Genomic DNA, 15,793 nt, shown 5'->3' with positions numbered 1-15,793 from the left:
AATAGCCGTCGGAAGGTAGCGGGCACCTGTGGTAAGAAAAGCGGTGGATGCGGTGCCTGCTAGACAGCTGAAAGTGACTCTGGACGTGTGGAGTTGGTCGCGCTGCAGTGCAACTAAAATGGTGGCCGGGACTCGGCAATGAAGAACTCTCTGCCCTAAGATACGGCGGTGCCTCTAATGTTGCGCTGCAGGTCCCCTGAATCCCCTACTCTGCGGCAGCTGCTTTACTTGTGCGATAAACAGCCCTAGATGCGGGAAGAAGGGGAGGAAATGCCTGATAATAACGTACATGGCGACTCCACGGAGATAAAATGGCGGCTCACCTGGCACATAGAGCACCATTAAAGTGAAGCAGACAAGCAATCGTTGAGGCAGTGGATAGTATATCTGGCGAAATAATCCCCTGGGCGCACTCTGCGGCGCAAATCATAAGATGAAAAAGGAGCTGTTATTATTTGAAGGGGGCAATGGTCTCGAGACTCAAATGTGACTATACAGTGAAGTGCACTGCAATTGCAAATGGCGTTTGATGACTTGCACTCACAAATGACGGATTAAGGATAATAACGGCTCTCACTCATCATGATAAAAGCACACGATCTATGCAGGGAGCTCATGTTCACGTGACTCAAAAAACCTGTTTGCGATAGTGTATTATGACCACGTGGAAAGGAGGTGTCGCTCATGGCATGAGACCAATGGCAGACTGGCATTACTTTGGGTGACTCACCAGTCCACGGAAGATTCGCTGTTCCACATGTCTACTCCCAGCTGATGTGTGAGTAGCTACAACGAAGGAAATAACTAGACGTCTCTAGCTACCTTCCGAGACCCGGAGATTGCTGATATTGTAGCTTAACCACCAATCTGCCTCACCGAGTGATACGCGAGGAGTACTCCACAACTCTACACAGCTGCTGAGTTTACACACTCAACAACTACGCCCCGTGACCAACCCTTCCGTTGCATACTAGTGATCAGACTTGGTTACTGCGGCCTTCTCCTCCTGGCCCATCAATGGGGAAGCCAGACAAGCAGCAACAAAAACTAACGTTTGCAGTGCTGCGGACAAATCGAACTGGCGCATCTCATTCAGACACGGAGACGGAGACGGAGACGACCTCGGATAGGGGTATGGAGGCAATTCTGAAGGCCATCCAGACAAACCTGCAGGAAATTAATGGCAAACTGGACCATCTTACCAACAGAGTTTACAATATGGCGGCAAAAATAGATAAACAGGGGGAACGCCTGGACGGGGCTGAAACCCACATATCAGCAGTTGAAGATGAGGCACACACCAACACCGGCAAGTGCGCGAGCATGGAGAAAGTGCTAGAAGTAATCAGGAATAAGGCAGAGGATTTGGAGGCGCGGTCGCGACGGAATAATATACGTATAGCGGGTGTGCCAGAAACAACCAACACAGGCCGCATGGAGACATATGTGGAGGATATGTGTCGCACACTATTTGGAGAAGATTACTTGTCCTCGATATTCATAATCGAACGTGCACATCGGTCGTTGGCGCCCAATCCTCCCCCAGGAACAATCCCCAGACCAATTGTGGCCAGGGTCTTCAACTACCAGGACCGTGATCATATCCTAAGGATGGGCAGCGAAAAACAACGGATCACGTTTCAGGGTAATCAGCTGGAATTCTACCCAAATTACACCATGGCAGTGCAACAGGCTCGGAAGGAGTTCACCAATGTGAAGACGAAACTGCGAACTCTGCAGGTCGAATATGCCATGTTGTACCCAGCACGCCGCAAGATAATCTGGGAAGGTAAACCTACGATTTGCACACCCAAGGCAGCTGCCGACCTTCTCAAGAAGATTGCCAGTAAGGCCAAAGAAAAACAATGCACCTAAACCCAGCATGATTCCGACTGAGGGACAACATCAATCTAGCACGTACTGCAAAGGTGTTTACGCACTGGGTTTTCCCTACCTTGAGTGCATATAAAGGATTACGCAAGCTATGACACTGAGACGCTATGGTCGGTAAGTGAAAAGCAACAGGGTCTTACGAAAAGTTGAGCTCTATGAACGTCCATACCACGTTATACACTAGCCCTGTGGTACGGGCTTAATGACTGAAAATGGCAGGAAGATATAAGTCAGTATTATGATGATCGAACGCTGCTGTAACTGTCACTGAATGACCGCTATAGACTCTACCGTGTTTGTAACGCTTGGATAAAAACTGTTTAGTGGCGCGAAGTAAGCGAGGTTTACAGCCCGTTGACCTGTAAAGCTATGTCTATCCTACACTGCATTGCATGGCCACTTATCACGGCTAGTACAGTACAAAGCAACCACTGTGCTGTACATGACGGGAGTTAATTGTTCATTACCTGTTTTACGAGATGCCCTGATAATTTTGTAGCTGCAGATGACAAATATGATACTGAAGTGCACTTTGCATTGTTTTCTGTTCTTCTTAATACTATGTTGATCAGGAGCGTATGCTTCGCATAGACTATACCGGTTCGTCCACATCCATTAAGTTGGATGGAGTAGTGTGTCCTCAGCGGACCTCCAATTTGGTGATCCCCATAATGTTTTTGATGGTTACACTTGTTATTACTGGGGTATGGCTTTGGCAAAATTGGGTTGCTGAAGTGGGAGGGGGGTGGTTGGAAGGGGGGGTAGTTTGGATCTTGGAACCTGATCACTTGAGAAGCATTGCTGAAATCCAATGGAACTGTGTAGATAAAGTAAAGACTCATGCACTGACATGTTTTAATGTGGCTACGAGCGGGAGGCAGTTAGACATGACACCAAGAGATGCGTTGTTGATGGTAACTGATGGCTGAGTCACAAGAAAACAAGGGTAGGATTAATTTACATTTCATTACATGGAATATACGAGGATTTGCCAATCCCAAGAAGGTTAGACAGGTTTTTGCGTGTTTTAATAGGTGGCAGATAGATATAGTACTGCTGCAAGAAACTCACATAGAATCAGTAGCGAAGTGTAAAATAGGTAGTAGATGGGCTGAAGCCATATTTCACTCCACTTACTCTTCATACTCACGAGGGGTCACTATATTAGTGAAAAAAGGAGTTGACTTTCGGAAGGATAATCTCATAGTGGATGAGCAAGGTAGATATATTGTGCTAATGGGGAAACTCAGGGGACAGAGGGTCACCATTGTTAACACATACGGGCCGAACATAGACGCGCCAGATTTTTATCAAGAGGTGTGGCAGCATCTACAAGGTATACATGATCATACGGTGATTTGGGGAGGGGACTTGAACCTTACCTTACATGACACACTAGATAGGTCAGATCCACTGTGGAGCCGCATAAGAAAGCCAGGTCCAAAGTACGAGACATAATAGAGGATCTGACGTTGCATGACATATGGAGGGCGAAACATCCAGGCACTAGGGAGGCAACGCATTCATCTGCTGCATTTGGCAGTTGGGCGCGTATTGATTATTGGTTGGGCTCCACTAACACTTTGCTATGGACTAAGACGATCAAACACATGCCCAAAACTCTTTCGGACCACAAACCTATACTACTATCCTTGAAAATGCTGTACTATATACCACCCCCGTTTAGATGGACGTTCAATGCTAAGGCTCTAACTGACTCCCTATATGTAGATACCATTTCCAAGGCTATCACTGATTATTTTCATGATAATGCACCCTTCACGCAAGATCCCTCTTTGTTATGGGAGGCTTTTAAAGCTGCCCTGAGAGGAATATGTATAAGCACAACAGCGGGAATACTCAAAGATATTCGTTCACAGCTGAAGCAGTGCAAAACGAAATTCCACACACTGGATCGCCAATATAATCGAACTATGGATCAGGCAATTTTGGGGGAACTGAGACAGGCCTTATCGGAGCACAAATCCTTTACGGAGGACGAACTTAAATATGTACATAAACGGCACAGGGCCAGGACTTTTGGGGAGGGAGGAAGAGCTGGGAGAGTATTGGCGAATAAAATATGTGAAGGCCGGAAGTCCCACACTGTATTACAACTTAGGCGTGAGATGGTAGTAGAAGTGAAGATACTCAGGCAATAATGCAGGACTTTGTAAATACATATAGCACATTATATCAAGCGCAACCAACGGCAACATCTGCAGAAATTCAAGAATAATTGGTAGATGTTGCCATAGCGTGGCTCTCTGATGCCCAAAGGGAATATCTGGCTCAGCCGGTAACGGTGGAAGAGGTGACTGCAATTATAATGTCGTTACCCAATGGCAAGGCACCGGGCCCTTCTTGCCCCCCACTTAGTTGAAATGTACGGAGATGCATTTGACAAAGTAGAATTGCCCCCTACTTTGCGTGAAGCACTGATGATAGCCCTATTGAAACCTGCTAAAGACCCTGAGATATGTGACTCTTACAGGCCCTTATCTCTAATAAATGTCGATTCTAAAATTTTAGCCAAACTTTTGGCAGGCAGATTACAGCCCCTTATGACTAATCTAGTCCTGCCGGACCAATCAGGTTTCATTCCAACTAGAACCACTACACACAATACGAGAACACTCTTTGCACTCTCCAATTATTTGTTACCCACAACCAAAGCGGTGGCGGTAATGCTTGATGCCGCTAAGGCATTCAATTCTATTGAATGGCCTTATTTAATCACGATATTAAGAAGGATGGGATTTCCCCCTATGTTTATACAATGGGTACAACTATTATACACACGCCCCACTGCCCGCATCCAAATTAATGGTTATATATCATCCCCAATAAAAATAGAACGCGGTACGAGACAGGGATGTCCGCTATCGCCCTTAATTTTCGCCCTCGCTCTGGAACCGCTCGTATGTAAAATCCGGCAAAATCATAATCACTCAGCATTGCACTTCCCAAACAGACCATTGCACATATCGCTTTATGCAGATGATATGCTGCTTTATGTGAAGGACCCTGAACAAAATTTAGATCCACTCCTTTGTGAATATATTCAATTTGGATGGCATTCTGGACTTCAGATTAATTGGCTAAAGTCATCCATTATCCCTTTGACAGACACCACGTTACCTCACAGTACTGAATTTCCATTGGAATGGCAGGAAGACCCAATACGGTACTTAGGGGTGTGGTTTCACAGGGATCCTGAATTGGTTATTAGAACAAATTACGGAAGGGTATTGTCCTCATTGGACGACAAAATTGCTAGATGGATATAATTACCACTCTCTCTTGCAGACCAGATCACCATTGTCAAGATGGTGGTTCTTCCTAAACTCCTTTATCTATTTAACAACATTCCGATACAACCACCGACCGAGGTTTTCAAACGTCTTACCTCACTTGTACTGAGACTGATATGGGCAGGCAAGCAAGCCCGGGTGGAATTACGTGCGTTAACCTTGCCGTATGCCAAGGGGGGACTGTGTGTGCCAGACTTTTTTCTATATTATCTCTGTGCACAGGCACAATTCGCCTCATACTGGTACAACCCAATCCCTTACCTGACGCACACAGCAGTGGAGGAAGGCGATGCCTTACCTATTCCATTACACTCTGTTATAACACACGATCGTCCCCCATTGCATGCACGCGATATCAACACAATTGACACTACCGTTAAGGCATGGAAGAAACTGGGTCAATTGGCAGATAAACTACCTTTCTATGCCCCAGCAATGCCATTAACTCACCATCCTGAGCTGTCCGTCACGAATGAAGAAGTAGGAATGCACTTACTACAGCAAGTGGGAATAAACGCGATGGGGGACCTCTACTGTAATGGGAAGTTTAAAACAGCACAAGATTTAACATTTCTTAATAACCAGACGCTTCAATTCCGGTTCACATATCACCGATTACAAGGGGCAATCAAAAAACTATACGCTAGCTTCCCAGAGGAGCCGCAGCAATTAGACACTCTGCAACTAATGATATCCTCTTCAAATACCTCGCACTTAGTATCACGACTATACACGACAGCACAGAATGAGATGCGGATGACCACTGACAAAGCCCGTGAGAGATGGAATGCGGTCCTTGACGACCCGCTCACGGATGATGAATGGGGCAAAGCTTGCGCAGTGATCCCAATGCTCACCCCTAACGGAAATCTCCGAATAATACAATACAAATATCTACACCAAACTTATTACACGCCTCAGAGGCTGTATAAATTTGGGTTACGTACTGAGTCAAACTGCAAACGTTGTGGGGCTCCAAGCGCAGATTTTATACATTTAGCGTGGGATTGTTGGCAAATACATGCCTATTGGGTGGATGTAGCATTGGTGGTGTCCGAAATGGTAGAAACCGATATTAACAGCACTGTTCGTACCTGTCTGCTAGGTATATTGGAGAATGTACGGCTCAGAAACGTAAATTCTGTTTGATTGCTCTGTTGTTATTCAAACACCGGCTCTCTTTATGCTGGGAAAGCAAAAATTTCCCCACTAAGAAAAAGTGGCTTTGTGACATGGCTTACTGCCGTGATACCCTACTCAAGTATGAAGAAGAACTACCTGCGAAATCCCAACCCAAGGACTATTGGCAATATCTGACCAGCTACTTGACTGCACACCCTTCTGTTTGATTTTCTAATTCGCGCCTAATATAATATCTAATCAACTGACGCATAGAAAAGTGTATGAGTTTTTTAATTGTTGATTTATTGTACAAAACGGACTGATGAATGCTGTAGTGTAAAGGTCTTTGTGATCCACTGTGTTACTTTTTTTGTATTGTTGAGAAAAAACAATAAACATATTTTAAAAAAAAAGTTAAATGGGCATCTTCACTGTTGGGGCCGGGGTCACCTTTAAAGCGCAAACAGTGAAAATGTGCTCCATTACCATGAATGCGCTGCCCTCAGGGCAGCCACAAACACATGTTACAGAGGACTGCCATCAGGGGGCTCACCTCTCAGTGTGCCCCCTGAGGGCCTAATTGCCTCTGCACCGCATCTGTAATATAGCGTAGGCGCAGAGGCAAATCGCTTCCCTCATTTGCATGGGGCACACCCTCATGCAAATGAGGGAATGCCCCCTGCAGATATTACTGCTGCTTTATGTGCGCAGGCGCTATTGGTATTACAGAGGGGGCTTTACAAGCGTCCGAGGCTCGTTTTGTAATACCAAAGTGCCCCGGGAGCACACAAAGTTGGCGCAAACGCCTGTTAGATCCCCCGGGCACTTTATGTAATATGGCTCCTAATATATCTTTAAAATTTAGAAACGCAACTGGTTGATGCATTACATGAGTAATGCCCACAGACCTAATTCAGACTAGAGACCCATGATTTTTAAGGCAATAAGTGGCTTTATTTCAGGTGTCTCCCTTCAAAAATTGGGCCTGTTTAAATGTTAGTCAATTTGAAAAATAAATTCCTTCGCATTTTTTTTTAACTTTCTTCTTCTTTTCTCTTCCGAAATGTTGGCATGTATGTGGCCTTATATAGCCCAAAGACTCTGACCTAGCCTTAAATACAGTGTTTCATTGTTTGTCTTCCACTAATCACACTATATTTGATAAATGTTACTTAAATATAACCGGGGCACAGCAGGTGTGTCTTGAACCCAAATGAAGGCAAAGTTGATCGTCGATCGTCATATCTCCAATGGGAGCAATAAACAGCAGTCATTGAGTTGAAATTGGCCCTTTAACTTTCAAGACCCTGTTATCACTGCACCTCCTGCACTGTGGATACCTATGCCACTGAATCAAACATTATAAAAGAGAAGCACCTGCATTTGAGCCCTTTTTCTCCAAAGAAATAATACAGCTCCTTGATTATAATATCTTTTCAATGGTCTGCTATCCCCATACAAAGTAGACTGCAGAAGATGAAAACATGTTTTCTTCAGACTTTTCTTGATATAATCTTTCAGGGTCATTCCACAGCAATAATTGTGCCATAAGAAGGCTCATTTCATTGAACGAATGTCCCTAAACAATTATAAATGTGATCATAGGGCACAATATCAACCTGTTTGAGACTAGATACTAGAATATATTTGATAATTCATCTACAATTCCCATTCTTGACACCCATCCTTATTTCACAAATGCTGCTGTCTACTGGGCAACAAGTTGCACCAGACGCGTCTTCTGCCATGGAAGGCACTCATGCAAACATTGTTTATAATGAACCTGGAAGTTATGCTCCTTTCAACAAATAGTAGGACCAAGAATAAATTAATCAATGTCTCTCGACAATTCAACTATAGATGTTTCTGCTCCTTGTCTCGCAAGCTAGGTCTATCATGATTTTTCTGCTACACCATTCCTTGTTTAAATCTCTCAGCATTTTTAGTCAATGTTGCTCAGCAGCGATACACTGAAGAAGCAAGGTCTATCTTAAATTGTTTAAGGGATCTAACTAGTCCAATGTTCACCAGAATCTCAATCAGATGCACTACGGAAAGCCTGCTAGTGTTTGTGGAGGAATAAAATGCATTTGTTGATGTTTAAAGATCAGTGATACTCTATGGCTGCCGCAAGTTTGTTGCCTTCCACTCTGTTAATATAGGCAATATTAGAATTATAAAGCATGGGAGGGTTCAAAGACATATAATCCTACAGGATGTGAAGCAAGTTTCATCATTTAAATGCCATGAGGTTTTTCCTATCTTTTATCTTTAACTGGGTTACACATTGCTCTGTGGAATACCTATCAATTTTCTATCCAATGCATTTAGGATTATTTGTGTGTTGTCCCTTGTTTAGAAAATAAGGTGTGAGGACTTTATCTGCTTGGATCTGTGCACACATGTAAAACTACTATCCTGTCATCTTTATGCTTCTTATGTGTAGTAACTCTAGATGTGGGGAAGCATGGTCTTGGACTCTACTAAGCACACTGCACAATTAGGCCACAGATTGTTTTCAAGAACAGCAGGCCGAAATTTGTTACCTCTGAATTCCTCAAGTGGTTATCATCGATTATTGCTTGCACAGTAAGGGTAATATGGATCTCAGCATTTGCCAGCAACAGTAAATGCATACAGAGATCTGAGCTAAGAGCACAAGTGCATTGCACAGTCTTTTCGACCAATGATAGAGTGGGATAAGTAACACACATTATTCCAGTTCTTTCTTGGTCGTACTTCAACAGTGTGATTCTCAGTGCAGAATTTGAAAATAACTGCAGGGGTAAAACATTTTTCTTAGGAGTCCACTAGCAGTCCTCCCGAATGCCAGAATTGTTGAATACCAAGTGTGGTGAGTCTTGATTTCACCTTGTGTCTCTTTCTTTCACCACCCATACCTCATTTCTCTTTATCTCTGGTAGATACATTTATATCCTGTTTTCAACCTTTGTCAGTTTTTTCATTCTTTTTGACTGCCTCCTCCTTTCTCCCTTTTCTGTTTTTCTTTCTCTTTTTTAGCAATGGTGAATTTTATGTTTGTAGTATGGGTTCATTTCTGCAATTTGTGCAAATTTGACAATGTATACCAGTGGATACAACTTACAGTGCAGCCAAGGACATTTCTCCTCTGTATAAAACACATTGACACTTCATTTTTTCAGCTAGGAATTGCTTAGGATTATTTAAGAAAATGCAGAAAATGAAACTATACTTGCCTGAGCAGAAACGCTGATTCCACCAGCGGATTCTCCAAATATGGTGACCGAATCTGGGTCTCCTCCAAAACTGGCAATGTTTTCCTGAACCCACTGCAGAGCAGCCACCTGATCCAGGAATCCCCAGTTACCTGGGGCATGTTCATCACGAGTACTGGGAGAGAAATAACAGGGAAGTTTCAAAGGAACAAGAAAAGAACTGCAAATTTCGTTGCTCTAAACAATATGAAATTAAATATAACAAATCATTGTTCAATAAGTTAGAATACAAAACATGAGAAACAAACACACAAAAACACTCATTCTCTCTATGTTCTATGAGGGGTTTCCATCAATATTATCCTATACCTTCTCTTTAGAGACACTAACATTACCAACCATTCTCCAAAAGAAGATGTGATCTAGTGCCTATGTCTCTCTTACACCCCCTCCCCACACACAGACATTGTCGCAACATCTCTAAGATACCATCAGGGCCAAAACTTGATAACAATGGTTCAAAGGAGTTCTTACCAAGGAACTGGTTGTTGAAACCCCAAGCATTTCATGTTGCTCTTCGGTGTTATTCTTTCTTCTATTTTGGTCCAAAGCATTTCATGCCATAATTTAGGTGCGGCCTAAAAACAGCTTTTTGCTGTCTTGCCATCCTCATGTTTTAAAAAAAGAAATCATAAAATACCTTAACATGGATGGGCTTTCAATCGCCTCTCTTTATCTATTGGTCTGTCCGAATGCAAATCAGTGTATATATCCTTTCGCCGCTGTGAATAGCATGGGGCAGTGGATCAGCCCACTTCAGCCATTGGCTGCCTTCAATTGGAATGACTGCATTTTGCTGTAGCACTTATTTTTAGCCACCAACATGTAGCCCCACTAAAGTTAGAACTTTGAAGGTACTTACCAAGGACTGATAAGGCATTGTTGGACCTGGGGTACCAGTCCACATAGGGTAGCCTGGCACAGTGTAGGAAGGTTTAAAGTCAGAGGCAATTGTGTACAGCTTGCATCACACCATCAACAGTAATTCAGTGCACATCCATTAGAAAAAGAATGACTCTACACCAGGTTGGAAAAATACGGATTGCTTTATAAAAATTCTCTAGTTTCTCTTTGTTACTTAGCAGACTTTAGTTTCAGAACATAAACAGCTCCACGTGTAATTATTGACAACAGGACAGTTTCATAAAGCATTAATGACACTTCTCCCCTTCTCTCTGAAAGGAGAGTTCTGTAACAACTCCTGCACCTTAAACAAGCAAAATATATTTCATCGCTCCGGTATTCAGCAAGTTTAGATCTCTCTTACAATTAGGCTTGGCTGTTCATTAACCATGTGTTCTCAATGTAATATTGAGCCTGAAGTTACAGGCATCAGCTCCACAATGATACCAAGATTTATGGGGATGGAGCTCTGAAAACCCACAAGCAGAATATTCTAATTTCCACAACCAGCCTTTTAGATTGCTCTGTCCAGGGTATAATTGCAAGCTTTCACAGTACCATTTGACAGAACCAATTGTTTGGCCTTACAGTGGTAACCCCGACCCCTTAAGCTGCAATTTACCCTTCACCCCGTAGAATGCCTTCCTGCAGGCAGCCTTTTCAAGTAGGTACAATAGGACAGTTATGAAGTCACACACTCCTTGCGTCTGGTTTATTTAACCGCCAAAACAGCGGGAAGAGAAATTGCCCCAAAACCCATTGATGGTTTACTGGCCCTCCCGACAACTGTTAGTTTGTGAATGAGGTCTTTGCAGTCGGGTTCCGCAGGCTCTCCCCTCCCTCCACTACTCCAAAGCCAGTTAGGACTCACGGGCCCCCGCTCTCCACTTCTCGGTCTTACCGCGTGGTTGGGGGCTCGTCCTGGCCTCACACTCGTCCCTGCTGGAGCCTCAGTCCACCGGAATCCTGGCTCCGTGATGATACCGCCTCCAGCGCTGCAGGATACAAAGCAGCTGATGGGGTCGGAGCTACGCCGTGTCTTCCTCGGCGTTCCTCACAGCTCACCGCTCTATATCCCGCCCTCCTCGCGTTTGTCAGAGGGGGGGAGGGAACTTCGCAGGATGGCCTCCTTCAATTTCACGTCAATATTCTTCCGGAAACCCGCTCGCTTGCCCTCGCTGTTCTCCGCAATGCTAGCTGTCAAGCTCACTGCCCCGCTGACCCCAGGCAAGCCCTCCCGGCTGACTTTCTACCACAGGGGCCCAGGAATCAGCGGCAGTGGTCCGGTGACGGAGTCGCCACTCGCCAATGGCTACCGGGTAGGTCTATTTTGCTTTGACCAGGAAGTCTCTCAGGAAAAGGAGCGAGGATGTTTTTAAACTCCACTACTTCTAAGCGAGCAGTTCAGGCGGGGTCACTCACAAGAAAGGGGGAAAACGAAGGCGGGACAATCTCCTTTTCAGTCAGGACCTGTCCCCAGTGACTTCCTCAGCTAGTTAACTGCGTCTTAAAGGAGGAGGTTTAATGGCTTCAGGAGCCTATAAACGAGGTAGCGCTGCCAGGGCTCAGTCAGTAGATAGGGGGCTACGTCAGCAAGGTAGGGCAGCTGAACCAGGGGACAGTCTATCTCCTATCAATGCGCTTGCCTCCCTTCACTAATGCTTCACTCCTCGCTAAGCTCTCTCAGGCTCACTGGTCACTCCTCAAAATGGCCGCCCTGGTTCTGACCCTTATATAGGCCGGCCTCAGGCTACCGGAACCAGCTGGAAGGTTCTGGAGCTCTCCCCATACTTTCCTATGGCGCCAGTTCCTGAGGTAGTCAGTTGATAATAAATAAATAGGAGGGACCACCCAAAGGGCTGACAGGTCTAACACGCGTCCCCCCAAGTGAAAGTGGGGAGAGCTACCCAACCCCTTGGGAGTTCTCATCACTAAGGCGGAAATACCTAGAGAAATACCTAGAGAGACCGTCTGCATTGGCGTGGTCCACTCCAGGCCGATGTTCCACCCGGAAGTCCATTCCCTGTAGGGAGATGGACCATCTCAACAACTTGGGATTTTCTCCCTTCCTTTGCATCAGCCAACAAAGGGGTCGGTGGTCGGTCTGAACCAGGAAGTGCGAGCCAAACAGGTATGGGCGCAATTTCTTCAGATCCCATACCACCGCAAAGGCTTCCCGCTCAATTGCACTCCACTTCTGTTCCAGGGGAAGCAGTCTCCTAGACAAGAAGACAACAGGTTGATCCAGACCCTCTTCATTGAGTTCCGATAACACTGCCCCAATGCCATGCTCTGATGCGTTTGTCTGGACAATTAATTCTTTGGAAAAATCCGGGGGCCTGAGGACTGGAGCTGCACACATTGCTTGTTTCAACTTTTCAAAGGCTTGCTGACAAGCCTCCGTCCAGACTACCCGTCGAGGTTGCTTCTTCGATGTGAGCTCAGTTAGGGGTGCCACAATGGTGCCGTACCCCTTCACAAAGCGGCGGTAGTATCCTGTGAGGCCCAGGAAGGCTCGGACCTCGTTCTGGGTCTTGGGGGGCTCCCAGGGCATGATAGCCTCAATCTTCACCTGGAGGGGCTGCACCGTTCCCCTGCCCACCAAGTGGCCTAGGTACACAACCGACCCCTGCCCGATCTGACATTTACTGGCCTTGATTGTCAAGCCAGCCTGTTTCAGGGCCTGGAGAACAGCTTGTAGGTGACACAAATGGTCCTCCCAACTGCTACTGAAGACAGCAATGTCATCCAGATAAGCAGCGGAGAAGGCCTCCATCCCTGAGAGGACCTGGTTCACCAGCCGCTGAAAGGTGGCAGGGGCGTTCTTGAGCCCAAAGGGCATTACGCAGAACTGGAAGTGGCCCTCAGGCGATGTGAGCTCAGTTAGGGGTGCCACAATGGTGCCGTACCCCTTCACAAAGCGGCGGTAGTATCCTGTGAGGCCCAGGAAGGCTCGGACCTCGGTCTGGGTCTTGGGGGGCTCCCAGGGCATGATAGCCTCAATCTTCACCTGGAGGGGCTGCACCGTTCCCCTGCCCACCAAGTGGCCTAGGTACACAACCGACCCCTGCCCGATCTGACATTTACTGGCCTTGATTGTCAAGCCAGCCTGTTTCAGGGCCTGGAGAACAGCTTGTAGGTGACACAAATGGTCCTCCCAACTGCTACTGAAGACAGCAATGTCATCCAGATAAGCAGCGGAGAAGGCCTCCATCCCTGAGAGGACCTGGTTCACCAGCCGCTGAAAGGTGGCAGGGGCGTTCTTGAGCCCAAAGGGCATTACGCAGAACTGGAAGTGGCCCTCAGGCGTGGAGAAGGCTGACCTTTCCTTTTCTCCATCTGTAAGGGAGATCTGCCAGTACCCCGAAGTGAGGTCAAAGGTACTCAAGTATTGGGCAGCTCCCAGCCGGTCAATAAGTTCATCCGCCCTAGGGATCGGATGAGCATCAGTCTTGGTCACTGAATTCAGTCCCCGGTAATCCGCACAGAACCTTAGTTCTGGAGTGGTGCCAGGTGGGGCAGCTTTTGGTACCAGAACCACCGGACTGGACCAGGGGCTACTCGAAGGTTCAATTACTCCTAGCTCCAGCATTTTAGTGACTTCTCTGTGGATTCTGGCCTTCACCTTATCTGACAGCCGGTAGGTCTTAGACTTCACTGGTGGGCTGTCTCCTGTGTCCACATCATGAGTACACAGGTGGGTCCTTCCCGGGATAAGGGAGAACAGCGAGGAGTACTGCTCCAGGACCTGGCGGCAGTCCTCCCACTGTTCAGGAGTTAGGGATGGGGAGAGAATCCCTCCCTCCACCGACCCATCCTTTTCCTGAGAAGAAAATAGATCAGGGAGAGGCTCACTTTCCTCCTCCTCTGCTCCATCAGTCACCATCATCAAGATGACCTCGGGCCTCTCATGGTGGGGTTTGAGGCGATTAGCATGGAGCACCCGCAGGGGCTGCCGAAGGGGTTTTCAGATCCACTAATTATTATTATTATGGAGATTTATAAAGCGCCTGGTTACGCGCACCGACGTGTCCCCTAGCTGTGGTGAGAGACAGTGAGGAGGCCAACAAGCCACTAATCAAGTGTAGAGCGGAATAAGTGGGTTTTAAGAGCCCTACGGAACTTAGCCACTGAAGGTTCAAGACGCAGCTCCATTGGGAGCCTGTTCCAGCTCTTAGCTGCAAGGTGTCTAAATGATCTGCCTCCCACTCGCACCTTCTTGATTTTGGGAACAACTACCAAGCCAACACCAGTGGATCTGAGTATCCGATTAGGTCTGTAAGGTGTGATGAGGCTCAGTAAAGGGATGGGCGCCTTACCCCCAATAATGCGGTGACATATGCATAGCGCCTTAAAAACAATCCTCTCCCTGACAGGAAGCCAATAGAGAGCTTTCAAGGCGGCTTTGGAGGCTGCTCTTTTAGGGAGCTTCAGTACCAGCCGGGCTGCAGCATTCTGTAACACCTGCAGGCGGTTCCGACCTTTAACCGTGGTCCCCAGATAGAGAAGGTTAGCATAATCTAGTCGTGAAGTCACAAGGGCGTGCACCAGCGTCTGCCTCGCACCAACAGGAAGCAAATCCAGAGTCTTCCGCAGGTTTTTAAGGACGCCAACACACGTCCCAACCACACGACCAATCTGGGGAGTGAATGAGAGGTCTGAGTCAAACATTACCCCAAGATTTTTAGCCTGCTGACAAGGTACAGGAGTATTGCCTAAGCATGCCGGCCACCATGCCGATGACCACACAGATGGGCCACCCCCCACCACGAGCACCTCAGTTTTGCCACCGTTCAACTTCAGGCAGTTGTTAGACATCCAGGAGGCAAGCTCCTGCATGCAGGCACTGAAGTTAGATGCCGCAACCTCGGGCGCTCGTGACAGCGAGATGACCAGTTGAGTGTCATCGGCATATGACACAATTTGCAGGCCATGACTCTCCACGATGTTTTGCTACGGGGGCCACATAAAGGTTAAACAGGGTTGGACTCAAGGCAGAGCCCTGCGGCACTCCTTGATCCAAGTTGATCATACGGGAGTAATACTCCCCCTGTCTCACCTGAAAGCCCCTATTAGACAGAAAAGATTGAATCCACTTCAGCGCAGTCCCCATGACTCCACCCTTGTTCAGACACTGTAAGGCACTAAGTAAGTGGCCTTACCCTTCTTCTCCATCACCTCAAAGGGGCCTGTCCAGCGATCATGGAGGGCACTAAGCTCTCCAGGTTCCATCACCCACACTTTCTGGCCAGGCTCCAACTCCACAGGGTGAGCGTTGTGGTCATACCACTCCTTCATCACTGC

The 15,793-nt window shown here is 46.6% G+C and overlaps 1 protein-coding gene across 6 annotated transcripts in view; it reads right to left on the bottom strand.

Moving 5' to 3' along the window:
- Window positions 1-15,793, bottom strand: part of LOC144799803 (fatty acyl-CoA hydrolase precursor, medium chain-like) — a 447,680-nt gene that overhangs the window by 235,108 nt on the left and 196,779 nt on the right. For all 6 annotated transcript variants that reach the window (XR_013603879.1, XR_013603877.1, XR_013603878.1 and 3 more), the window contains exon 6: window positions 9,548-9,701. Coding sequence is in view for 3 of the 6 variants with exons in the window: in XM_078671374.1 (XP_078527500.1) it covers window positions 9,548-9,701 (154 nt within the window). In the remaining 3 variants the exon portion in view is untranslated. The remainder of the gene's footprint in view (window positions 1-9,547; window positions 9,702-15,793) is intronic.

Source organism: Lissotriton helveticus, chromosome 12, assembly GCF_964261635.1.
Source record: "Lissotriton helveticus chromosome 12, aLisHel1.1, whole genome shotgun sequence".
Lineage (NCBI taxonomy): Eukaryota > Metazoa > Chordata > Amphibia > Caudata > Salamandridae > Lissotriton > Lissotriton helveticus.
This window is presented reverse-complemented; position numbering and strand designations above follow the sequence as displayed.